The sequence below is a fragment of the Ceratosolen solmsi genome, unplaced genomic scaffold, assembly GCF_000503995.2.
Source record: "Ceratosolen solmsi marchali unplaced genomic scaffold, CerSol_1.0 scaffold3, whole genome shotgun sequence".
NCBI lineage: Eukaryota > Metazoa > Arthropoda > Insecta > Hymenoptera > Agaonidae > Ceratosolen > Ceratosolen solmsi.
Genome location: NW_011948428.1, coordinates 6,182,442 through 6,194,737, shown reverse-complemented (window position 1 = coordinate 6,194,737; position 12,296 = coordinate 6,182,442). Strand labels below are relative to the sequence as shown.

At 33.9% G+C, this 12,296-nt stretch overlaps 1 protein-coding gene across 1 annotated transcript; it reads left to right on the top strand.

Annotated features, from left to right (window-relative positions):
* Window positions 1–747: 747 nt before the first annotated feature.
* On the top strand, window positions 748–3,693 carry LOC105363724 (uncharacterized). The gene is made up of 6 exons (XM_011501474.1): window positions 748–756; window positions 1,244–1,450; window positions 1,516–1,635; window positions 1,733–2,121; window positions 2,216–2,765; window positions 2,959–3,693. The coding sequence occupies exons 1-6, from the start codon at window positions 748–750 to the stop codon at window positions 3,691–3,693; spliced, it is 2,010 nt and encodes a 669-aa protein (XP_011499776.1).
* The last annotated feature ends 8,603 nt before the right edge of the window (window positions 3,694–12,296 follow it).

Sequence of the window (12,296 nt, the reverse complement as noted above, 5' to 3'; positions counted from 1 at the left end):
TTAACAAATGACTGATTTTATTTGTTGACAAGACTTTATTACAATAAATATTTTAAATTAAATTTATTCAATAAAATTAAAGTCAGCTCCGTGTAGATAATAATTATATATAACTTATCAATCTATTGTTATACGCAAATAAGGAAAGCTCGTCGCATTTGTAGGTAATTACTTCAGTATCACATTCAAAGTTTCAAATACTTTTATTTTTAATTGTAATCTGTATTAAATTGATATGTGTCTGTATCAGTATATAAAACTATACTTGTCTAAATTATAAATATATAAATTTTGTAATTATATACATTAAATGTGGACAAATCTCATACTTTTTTTTTCATAAAAAACAATGCGAGCGTTATGAAAATATTTCTTTTATTTGCTCAAATTAAGAAAAAAAAAAGTGTCGTGTAATAAAAATATTTGTAAAATTAAGTTAAAAACTTACAAATACTATAAATATTTCAATAGCTTCTTTTATAAAGATTGGGAACAAATAAGAAGAATGTAATACGTCCAATTAGTTACAAATATAAGAATAATTACATTAATTTCTTTGAATTTAAGAATTTTAAGAATTATTATATTTTTGAGAAATACATTCGATCTATATCCCCATTTGTACTATTATAATCAAATGAGATGAATTATTAACATAATATCCCGAATTTACGTCGTTGATTTTTAATAAATCTTTTGTTATTTAGTGGAACAAAATTTTTATGATATATTAATTAAATTATTACAATGTTGCAAGTGCTATAGTTGATTCTACAAAAAACAAAAAACAAAAAAAATTGAATCATCGCCAGATGTTTTTTTACACGTATAAAGTTCGTTAACTTACTCAAGACACTTTGACGATGATTATAGAAATGGAAGAGCTAGGATTTCCACATTGAAAAAGTAAAAATGATAAAGTTGAGTCCTACGAAAAGAAAAATTGATTTCCAGAAACAAAAATAGTAATCATTTAACGAATTAAATAATTTACAAGCAAAGGATTAAGTTTACACAATCATACACTTATTTATTAATATTAATTATAATTAATATAATTTTATTAATTCTATCGTTATTTAACGTTCTGTTTTGTGTGAGCTTTATTGTATTATTAATTCATATCAAAGTTACGTTGATTAATTATAACGTTAAGTGTTAAATAGTTATTATACATTAATTATACGTAATTATACATTACGTTTAAACAGTATTTAACAATGTTCTTCTATTTTGCTTTCAGAATATTAATAATCATATTGGTGATGGTACAAGTAAACATGTAGAAAAAAAAGAATTGCTTTTAAATCACCAATCACACGTTGAAAATCCTTCGTTTAGCGAAAGTAATTCGATATCTTGGGATAATGGACTTTTAGATACAAATTCTAATGGGAATACTCTTCTAGAAAATGAATATGGCAGAATAAGTGATCTTCCCAATCTACAAGTTTGTAATAAACAATTGTAAAATTATGATTTATGTTTAATAAAATCTAAAAATTTTATTTATAGTATGACTTTACTCAAGATTGTAAAGCTCAAATAAAAGACTACGAATCAATTTCATTGAATGTATCGTGTGCAAGATTTTCTCAGGATTCTATATCCCCTGATAATATCATAGAAAACATTGTATGTATTGATTTTAATAAATTCTCCCATTTACTATCAGTGTTTATAATGATATAGGGGATCGCTTACGCTAATAATAATTAAATACATTTTTCAGAAGACATCGAGCAATCATGCAGAAAATTTACATAAGAAAAATCAAGAATGTCCGTCTAGATTAATCAATATTAAGGAAAATGTATCAAGGAATTGCAATAGATTACCGATAAAAGATATGAATATTAAAAGAAACGATTTAATCGAAGGGAGCAAATTGGATGACAAAATAACAGAAGTTATTGAAGAAAACTGTGATATTGAAAGTTCCATTCCAAATCAACATAAACCTTATCGATCTTTTCTCTCGCCGAATATCAATACTAATCCCATTACGATGGAAGAAAAATCCAAATTCTTCATAAACAATTGTTCGATTTCAGTAGCGACGGAGACTAATAATAACAATATTATGACAAAACATAATAGTATTATCATACCTATAGAAGAGTGATTATTCAAAATTTATTTATTTTTTTGATAATTTATTTTTATTGCATGTGTTTAATGTCTTATTTATTTATCATTAAATGAAATTGCATAGGTTTAGGAAAATTTTATCAAACACCGTTCAACAAAAACATCATCATTCTCTACTGTCGTTTTTTACCGCATACGACATACTTAAGAGAATATTTAATCTTTTAAGTATTGAAGATTTGTTAAATGCTCAAAAAGTCTGTAAGATGTGGAATATCTTTATAAATGAACCGACATTCTGGAGAAAATTCATACTAAATAATAATCAAATAACAGATCAGATTGTCGATGCTTTAATTGAACATAACACCGAACACTTGATAATTCACAATGACAATGATAATTGGGAGAGATTCCACTTTATTATTAAAAAAATAGTACCTCTTAAAGTACTTGAATTGTGCGACTGTCCTGGGACTGTCGTAAGTTGGGTTATTCATAGCTGCCCACAGTTAACAACAATCAGAGCATTATCAATTACAAATGAGGAGTTTGTCCTGCCTTATTTGAAATTCCGTAGCGAATGTAAAGTATTGCAGCTGCAATGTGTGACCACTATGACATTAACGATCGTGCTTCAGAATTTCATGGTATTTCAAAGTCTAACGCACTTGGTAAAGTATATCTATATATATATATATATATATATATATATATACACACGCACGCACTCACGCACTCACGCACACACGAAACAATTTTTAATGAATTCATAAATGATATAGAATGTTGTGTAGCTTGGATATCTGTAATTATTATTTTATTAAAATGAAAATATTAATTGTAATATTATTTTTGATGTTCTAGAGTCTACTGACAATAAACAATTTGACAGAGCAGCGATTTGATTTTCTATACCAGTTGGTAAATTTGGAGGATTTAGAATTAGGCCAATTCAATGGGAAAGTTGGAACAAAAACGAATGATATGTCGTCGTATCCCCATCTATCGTTTTCTAACTCATTTCTTACTTTACACAATTTAAAACGTTTCAGACTCGAAAATATAAAAACATTATGCTTCACTCGCCTTCTACAGATCATTAGCAAATTAAAGAAATTGACTAACTTGGAATTAGCGAATATTACATTGACACAAGAATTTGAAGATCACTTGCACTTATGTACAAATATTAACAGATTATTGCTTTCACCAAACTATGATACAACTCCAGCATGCAGTAATACTAGAATTTTAAATAGTATTTATAAATTAAGAAAGAACTTGAAACACTTCATTTGGGATTTTTCTAACGAATCCTTTCAGTTTTCGCAAACGTTCTGTCAACAATCGAGAAAATATATACCAATTTTGTCATGCCAACTTGACCAAAATTTAACAAATATCCACTTGAACGACGGCAGCAGCTTGTATAACAAGAAATTTAAACAAATCATAAAACAATTGATGAATGTCGCGTGTCAAGATATAAATTACATCTGCAATTGCTGGAATATAGATGCGATATCGTCGTCATCTTTGCAAAAATTTTGTAACGCAATCATACCAATGACTAAAGTAGAATTATTAAATATTAGTTAAATAGACAATTAAATCCGAATGATGAAAGTTTGTCATTAGGATTAAATGTAACTTAAAACGATTTATTAACTTGGCATTAATTAATAAATTAAACATATGCTTTACGATATATTTCTTTTTTTTTTTCAATAAACGTTTAATAGTAACGATAGTGGTGTTTTATAACGTTTATAATTTTATTTCAATTTTATGTTTGATATTTGTAATTGTAAACATTTTCGGCTTTTTTTTTTTTTTTCTTTCATTTTGATTTTGATAAAATGTGTAATTTTTACATGAGTGTGGAACATACATAATAATTAAATGTTAAAACTTAAATAAGTCCGTACAATTTTATTATTTAATTTTATATTTCAATTTTTTTAATTTACATATATATATATATATATATATATATATATATGTTTTTGTTGATAAAATATCCATATCGATGGTCAAATTATCGAAGCTTCGTATTCGTTGGTAATAAGGATATCTATTCGGTCGTTCGGGATAAGTTTGAGGAATATCGATTTCTGCATTACCAACATTGAATACCTCCTCGAATAACATTACATGGAATACTTTGGAATAATTAGCAGTTGATAAAGCAGTTTTCTCCAACTTTCAAGTTGGGCCGAGTAATGTTGAGTAATATTATAAAGTAGAATGTATGTCATTAATATGCCTTATCCGTATGTCGTTGTATTTTCTTTCAATGTTTTTGATTCGTAAGATCCTTTCATCCTTTCATGCCCTTTATAGCCAATCTGTTTTTAAATAATATCATATTACATAAATTGGTGCGACATCTGTTTTAAAATATATAAAAAGATTTCATTATATTACGATGAAAATTTAATCGTAATTAACACATTTACACCTCTTTTTCTTAACTAAGTGTAATTAAAAATTTAACGGGAAGAAATTTTGCTCTCTTCTTTTGCTAGATCAATACCCAATAGAAATGTAACCAATGTAAAGAAATTTAAATTTAACGGGGATTGAATTGTTTTTCAACCCGTCGTTATCACTTTATAGAAAAATAGAAAATTAATTGAAAGCATTTTAAGTAAGATCCGAAGTAAGAAAATAAATTAAGTTAATGTTTAGTATAGTAATATAACGTAATAGAAATAGTAAGATTACCAGTCGTATAGACAGGTGCGTTAAATATTACCAGTTGATGACGAATTAATGAGAAGTTTTCCTACCGTAATCCTCCACCCTTTGTGTATTTAATTAGCTGGATTGATGAAAGCTCGCAGATTCCCAGATTTATAAATGTTAATGCTTCATAAAAAGTTTTAACACTCATGAAGTTAATGGTTTTTATTGATATTCTGTAAAAGGCACACAAGTAGATTATTAAGAAATTTATCGTTTCAAAGTTTTTAACGTAAACTGATTGTCGGACGCTTATGTCTTCGTTGAAACGATATCAGCAAGAATCTTTCGAACAACATTATAGTTTTATTCTTAAAAGTATGACCGACATCCTAATATTTGTTTCTCATTATAACATGAAACTTTCTTGCAACGTAATGCGCCCCACATGGAAAAGAATTTTTCCACTCTTTACTCAATAATAATATTGCCGTCGAAGTTAATCGTTAAATTTAATAATAACTTGAGATATTTATATTACGTCGACCTATTGTCAATATCACGAACAATGAAGAAGTTTCGATTTTCTTCAATACAAACTACCGTCAAAAAGTCTAGTTTTATGGAATTGAACGTAAATTGAAACGTAAAAGCAGCCGACATTAATTAACGTATTATGTATTGATAACTGAAATTTATTAAAATCCTGAATATTAATAGGTAATTTACTTAAATGATACTTAAATCGCGAGCTCATTATCAAAAGCCATTATGTCATAAAAGACGTAATGTACGATTCGTTATTTACGATATTACATCGTCATTTACAAATCCGTTATTGTTTCCGATAATTGTTGGCTGTTAATTAAATGTCGCCTTCTCAAAAAAATTAATCCAGCAAATGACACGCTTCTGATGCTTACAATGTTTACATTCATTTATATCTCAAAAAAATATTTGTATTTACTTTCATAGTTTCTGTTTTTAAAATTATAAATCTGTAAAATTATCTTTGCTCTCTTGATATCCTCTTGATCTCCCATAATTTTCTCACATTCTTAAATAGAATTTATCTTTAAGTATAATTTGATCATTGTAAAAAAAGTTGTGAAAGTGTATGTTTCAAAGTGTATTTGAATCATTTATATAAACTTTAAGTTGCGATCATATTGTGCGAAATATAAAGCTTACATCTCTCTCCCCCCCACACGCACGTTGACGTGTAAGATGCAGCGCGAGGTATTTCAGATTCTTGAAAACTTAATGAAGCTTTGTCAGTCAATTCTCTTAGAGCTTTGTGTCTCAATTCTCTCTCTCTCTCTCTCTCTCTCTCTCTCTCTCTCTCTCTCTCTCTCTCTCTCTCTTCGTTCTTGCATGAGATGTTCGTCGAGCTGCGCATTTCGCGTACTCCGCACAAAAGCCCGTGTAACTTAATATCCCCGAATAAAGATGATCGTCAATCAGCAGATGGTAATGCGGCGGCAGTAGCGGTGGTGCATCTCACCGCCCCTCCCCCCACCATCCCGCGCGAGTGCCGTACAATAGCTCTCACCCCCCGTTGGGTTGGGGCATTGCCACTCCAAGGGGTGGCTCTTTTCCGCGAACGGAGATCTTATCGCGACCCGTCATAGAACGTGAGCCGGGTCCGTGATTGCTCCTCTCCCAGCCTCCCGATATCGCCCACCACTGATCCGGCCAGTTCGACCAATTCGAAGCGACGGAGCGACTCGAGCCTGAAGCAGCCACCCCGTCCCCCCGTCCCAATCCCCGAGCCACCAAGTAGCAGCCGCTTCAGGCTCATCAGGCCTCGTCAGCGAACCATCAGAGGACCGTCGCCAATTATCACCTCCGGGCCTACAAGCCCTTTTAATTAAGCGCGTAATCAATTAAGGATTTAAAACGCAAATCGATACCGTGTTCTCGGGCAAAATTACGGCGGGGCTTTAGTGAGTTTACATTTGCATGTGAAAAGTTGTAACATTTGTCAGTGGTGGTTGCGCGTGCCTTTTATTTTCAGCGACTATGTTATTATTCGAGGCGCTCGACGGACTTCGGGGCCATGCGAATGTAAGTCTTGGCGTTGATCCGAAAAGGAAGCAGATCAGATTGGTGGCGGCGGATTAGTGGCTGATGGGGCGGGCGGGTGGGACGGGTGCGACGGCAGGGGTCGTAGGGGAGTCTTTTCAAAGGCGATGTCGTTTTTTTTTCACTCGTAAACCTTGAAGTTTGATAGCTGAAATTTGAGAAATGTCAAAAGTTTTGCTTATTATTATTAGATGTATTAATGGTGTGGTGGTGGTGGTGGTTAGTGGGTGCGACAGAGCGCGATCGCTTCGCGTATTCTTTCGAGGAGTAAATACAACGGGTAGACTAGATCCTTACTGAAAACAAAAGACAGCGCAAATGTTCGGGAACTAACACCGAGCCAGCATTCTTGCGATCGTAGAAGAAGTATTCTTATCGTTGTATTTTGAAGATAAGACGCGGATCGCCAAAGTCAGTCCATTCTACGCCAATGGAATTCGCCATTTTGGAGCGTAGCTGCGATGCTGATGCCCAAAGCTCTAAATTGCTAAAATAGCATAAACTGCGGAACTGTCTTCAACATGCGAATCTTTCAAATGAGCTTTGGAGGTATGGGCCCCCGCCCCCCCCCCCCCACCCGCACATCGCCATCTACCATCAATCATTTACCTCGCCACCACGGCCACCACCTCCAACATCATCTTCCAACATCGTTATTATTATCTTTAAAATCTGAATCTCATTAGTTGGCAAGGGAGAGCGCAAACACGGAAGTGGAATGTTTGCGACAACAAAGCCATTGGCGCGCCCCGAGGCTGCACATTGTGCGAAAAATTCGCATGTCAATCCGGTGACAAGCTCGCAGCACACAATGCTGCCTCCCACCCTCCCCCTCCGTCCCACCGCACTAAAAACCCCTACCCCGTTAGCCATCTGTAAGCTAATATTTTGATGTATCAGAGGCCAATTACAAATTAATACCACCGTCTTGTTTCCTCTCGACCAGCAGCCGATCGCGCACAAAGTCCACGCGTCAAAGTTATTCCAGGCGAAAGGCCGTTTCCGCGGGAGCCGCGGCACGTGACCAGCAGCCGATGTCGTCTCCCCTACCTCTATCCACCTCCACCTTCCGCCCTCCATCCAGCACACGTGCCAAGCAATCTAAATCTAATAACGCAAACAGCTCCACCGCCTCCCCCCGACCACTACCCCACCCATCCCCTTCTCAGTCACTAGTCCAGTCCCCAGTCCCTAGTCCCCCTGGAGCCACGGGTCGCGTGTAACGGGACACCATGTGAACTAATCGCTTCGAAGTGCTCGGCGAGTGGAGGAGGAGGAAGAGGTGATGGTGGAGGTAGAGGAGGAGAGGACGCGGTATCCTGTTTCGCTATTTATTTGCCGGGTGTGAGTGGGAGAATGGAAGCGCGGCATCGGCGAACCTCGAGGCTGCTCGATCGGTCGCTTTGCCCATCATCGACTCGACGTTCCCGACACGTCGCGTGTCCTCGCCGCCTGTGGCGCCAAGGCTACTTTAGACGTCCTCCAGGTCCGTGGTAATGGTCGGGTGGGGTGAGTGTATCCAGTGAACGGGTGTACTCGATCGATTGCTCTTTTGATGGAGTTTTGGCGGTTAATGCTGCATTGTGGGGGGAGGGGGAGGGGGAGGGGGGAAGGGAAGCAGCCCCTCGTTACGAAGTCTTCGATCGATGGATTTCTCGCGTATTGTTCGGATTCTCGCGGCTCTGCAATGACCGAATAACGGAAATCGTTTTTACTTACTGGATATTTAGCGCTTAAAGGCTTTTAATTGATGGACGGAAGTGACTCGTGGCTTCTGCCTCTCCACCTCGGCTGGTCCAATGGTCTTTGCTAGCCAAGTTCAATGTCGCGGTGATACAATTAACGATTGACGCCATTGTAAATATCCATTGGCATTATTAATTAATCAATGGTCGACGGTTAATCGGGAATTAATCGTAAATAGTGGATATTCATTTAAAAGGATTGAATAATTACTTTGATCGTTTGGCTTATAATAAGTATGATTGCGATAATTTTTTTTTCTTAACTATTAAACTAAATATTGTAAAGCACGACTATTACGGTTTTGGGCGCTTGTTGCAAGTACCATTTGAAAAAATTCACTATGCACTGCGCGTTAATGAAATAGAAAATGATTGAACTTTGGAAACAACAGATCTAAGAGATGCGCGCGCACGCAGGCGAACTATATATATACATAAGTATAGATGGGAAATTGATTGGGAAAGAAGGTGAAATTTATGAGATAGCAACGTACTTAAAAAAAAAATCGAGTTTTAACAATATTTTACCATTAAAATAAATATTAAGAAGGAAATACAATCGTGTACAAACACATAGTAATGTGAAACTGAGCGGTGCGCTCGTGTGTTGCGTTGCTCATTAATAGACAAAGTAAAAGTCAGTTTCAGGGTTGGAAAGGGGAGAAAAATTTCGGCTAGCTTTATAAAATGTTCGATTGTCGTGAAAAATGTTTGGGAACCTTGCGAATGAAATATTCTTTTCCAATGTGGAAGTATTTTTAAACAATTTAAAAAATTATTTTCTGTTTTAAATCAATTTTTTTCTCAATTATTGTATCTATAATTTTTATCGTATATTGACAATTTGAAACGAATTGTTTAGATTTTTTTAATCGTTTCAATTCAATTGCATAAGCGATGTTTGCTTGAAATAAACGATTTTTCCAAATATAATGAATAATGGGCAAAGGTATTAGAGAAAGCATGTCTGAAAGGTTACGTTTCCCACGAAAAATTCTGAATTTTAATCGTCGAATTATTCATCATCAATGACTCGTAATTGCTAATCACTAAAATATGTATTATAAAAAATAAATTATTAAAAATTGTATTATAAAACAATATAAAAAAATAATAATATAATATTATTTATCGATTTATTTAATTATTGGTTACATCGAATGCTCTCCCAATCTCATCTTTCTAGCTTAGAAAGTAATTGATTAATGGCTCTGATTGATATGATTATTTGGATTACTTTCATATTGATGTGTTAAGAGTAATTGGCGACTCGAATAATTAACAGAGAAATCAATTGCACAGGAGTAATAATTTCTTTGGGTAAATTTAATAAATAGAAACAAACTATGTTTGATGAATTCAAAATGTTTAATTCCCAAGAAGTTTTCAGATTTTTTTAATAATATACATTAACAAGGCAAGTTAGCTTTCTTTTTACTATTTTTTGTCTTCGATAATGGATTTACATATTTGCCTTTTGCGCAAATCGTTGGCGAAAAATTACAAAAGAACACAAACAACAACAACAAAAAGAGACAAAAAAGAAAAGAACAAACGTGTAAAAGCATGAAAAACGCATGAAAGCTCAATTCAGTGCTTTTCGAAATTTAATGTATGTGTGCATATAAATGAAATAATTGTTATGTCTGTTCAGATTCTTATACATGGTATTATTATATTGGAAAAAGAGAGACACCATGTTAATTGTATTTAATAATAAATTGTAAACAAATGAATTTACATAAAATGAAATACGGGAATCAAGGCATTATAGCTTTCGCTTAGTGAATTCTGAGTTTTATCAAGTCGATAGAGACTTACTTTTTCGTATCTCTCTCTCACTCTCTCTCTCTCTCTCACTTTCTCTCTCTCTCTCTCTCTCTCTCTCTCTCTCTCTCTCTCTCTCGTATACTTTCATAGGTTCCGTATAAGACATGTTTGGACCAATTTATCAAACAATCCGATTCAATTATACGCTTTTTTTGTTTTTTACATTATGGAAACCATACATGACTTTACAGTGCTCTAAGTCAATGGATATATTATTAAAAATTGAAAATTTCCAACTATCGCTTGGACAGTTTTCAACAAATCCATCAAAAATTCTTAAATTTTCGTATCGTTTGATTTTGAGTTTATTTCGTGAAAATCCTCGTGCACTGGAGGAACGAAGCAATGTAAAGTATGGAAAGTCTCTTACAGAAAAGATAAGCTAGATATATTCTAAGATTATGTACATCTATGTATAGATAATAACGATTACTCTACCACTCGCTTCTAAATTATTTTCATTTCGTAGGGCAAATTACAAATACATACGTACTCCCGAATTTTCCTTTTCCCTCTTTCTTTCTCATTATTTTGTACATCCGAAGGAATAATATTTACAAATTAATGTACACGTTACAATTAGTCGCTTTGCTTGTCACGTATGTATACACACCCACACACACACACACACACACACACCCACACCCACACGTATGTATATATATATATATATATATATATATATATATATATATATATATATATATATTTATGATACGTATATTACCCATGTAGCACGCATTAATAGGTAAACTTGCCACATGATAATCGGCTAGTCTGACGAATTTTTATTCATAATTTTTTTTATTTCAGTATTTCTTTATTTCTTTATTATTTTTTTTAATCGATATTATGCGACAAAAGGATGAAAAAAGGATGCTGATGCGTGCACAAGGGAATTTATCGATAAACTCCATTGCATTCGTCCGCGCTATGGAATCTACACTATAGAGTATCTATTACTCATTGATAAGCGATATGTCCTTCTAGTGACATTTTACTCAATTGTTAATGTTTTTCCGTTTACCGCACTGGCAACTGTGTATTCTCCATTTTATGTCCTTTTACAAGCTCCCTCTTCATCGTCATCATCATCATCATCATTATGTTTTTTTTTTCTTTTTCTTTATTTTTTTCCATTTTTTATGTCTCATTTCTTTTTTCTCTTTTTTCTTTTATGAAAAAGTCAACAACCTTGCATTTTATGCTCTCAAATTGAAAAGACAGAGATGCGCGTTACCTTCTCTTTTCAAGTTAAATAGCTTAAAATTTTTCTCAGTTCAAACGTTTCTCATATAACGAAGAGCCTTCTGCCCGAGTCCCCAACTTTTAATGACATTTTTCCCTGTTTCTCCGACAAAGATTAAAAATCCAAAATAAACCACCCCCCTCCCCTCCCTCCAAAAAAAAAAAAGAAAAACGGGAACAGCGAAGGCTTTTCATTACATCTTATACAACATTTGAGATCAAAATTTATATAATTCTTGAAATTTATAATAGCCACAGTTCGGTGACAAATGTTTACAGGAGAAAATTCATCTCTATACTTTCGTACGCCTGTACATTGATACGTATAAATTTCTTAACTACATTGATTAAGAAGAATTGTCGTTTTCAACAGCTCCTCCATCACAAATATACGGCCCCGACATTCACGGGTTGCATTATCGCACAATACGTTGTATTGTGGGCGTTGGATGTGCATCCGGCAGCGATCCTTACCTACATCCGTTCATAACGCTGAATTTCCCTAGAAAAATTACGCCCCCAACAGCTTTACTCTTGAGATGCGCACATGAAAATTCACGGCATTTCATTGCGAATAAACAATGGCTCGAAATGCGTTGAATCGTGGGA

What these genes read in the sequence shown, in the direction of transcription:
- LOC105363724 (XM_011501474.1), top strand. An exon ending in ATTATCATACCTATAGAAGA is followed by an intron (nt 2,122 to 2,215) that starts GTGATTATTCAA and finishes GAAATTGCATAG; the next exon opens with GTTTAGGAAAATTTTATCAA. An exon ending in TTCAAAGTCTAACGCACTTG is followed by an intron (nt 2,766 to 2,958) that starts GTAAAGTATATC and finishes TTGATGTTCTAG; the next exon opens with AGTCTACTGACAATAAACAA.